This window comes from Physeter macrocephalus, chromosome 15 (genome assembly GCF_002837175.3).
Source record: "Physeter macrocephalus isolate SW-GA chromosome 15, ASM283717v5, whole genome shotgun sequence".
In the NCBI taxonomy this organism is placed as follows: Eukaryota; Metazoa; Chordata; class Mammalia; order Artiodactyla; family Physeteridae; genus Physeter; species Physeter macrocephalus.
Window position 1 is genome coordinate 40,175,854 of NC_041228.1, and position 814 is coordinate 40,176,667.

The 814-nt window shown below is 45.6% G+C and overlaps 1 protein-coding gene across 1 annotated transcript in view; it reads right to left on the reverse strand.

The window, feature by feature from the left end:
- Positions 1-629: 629 nt before the first annotated feature.
- LOC102974358 (heat shock cognate 71 kDa protein-like) overlaps positions 630-814 on the reverse strand; it is a 1,856-nt gene continuing 1,671 nt past the window's right edge. Inside the window, 1 exon segment of the mRNA XM_055091105.1 lies at positions 630-803. Coding sequence (XP_054947080.1) covers positions 630-803 — 174 coding nt within the window.

Here is an 814-nt window from a genome sequence, read left to right on the forward strand (position 1 = left end):
TAATAGTCTTGGAGAAGGGGCTGGCCACACCAGAAAGATCAACTCATGGTATAGGGTGGGGACTTTGGGTGATATGGTATCAGTGGGCCTAGAGATTGACTTTATCCATGTGGGCAATCAATCAATCAATCAATCAACTATGCTTATGTAATGAAGCCTCAATACAGTTCTGGACACAGGCTCAGCTGAGCTTCCAGGGGTGGCAACACTCAGTGAGTATGGTCACACAGCAATACTGGGACCTCCTGAGGACAATGGAAGTGTCACATTTGGGACTCTCCTAAACTCTGCCTTATGCAGCTCTTTTTTTGGCTGATTTTAATGTATTCTTTCCCTGTAGTAAATGCAACTGTGGATATAATAGCTTTCATTGAGTTTGTGAGTCTTTTTTAAATTTTCATGGTGCCCATTTTAAATACAGTTTTATTTAAGACATTGCATTTTCCACTTACAATACAGTGCTTGTAAAGTGCAATGTTATTTCCTTTCCCTGTGCACGCATTCCATGTTCAAGTATCAAGAATGTCCAGTTTACTACAGCAGCTCAACTTTAAAACTGCCATGGAATTTGCTACACATTTGGGTCCTTCAATGTGTGTGGAGCAATGCTAAAGCTATGCTAGGCTGGCTTAATCAACCTCTTCAATGGTGGGCCCAGAGGAGGCACCACCAGACGAAGGAGCTCCACCAGCAGAGAAGCCCCCGGGCACGCCTCCGGGCACGCCTCCCGCGCTCTGGTACAGCTTGGTAATGATGGGGCGGCCGACTTTTTCCAGCTCCTCCTGCTGATGTTCAGATTCTTCCTTCTCTGCAG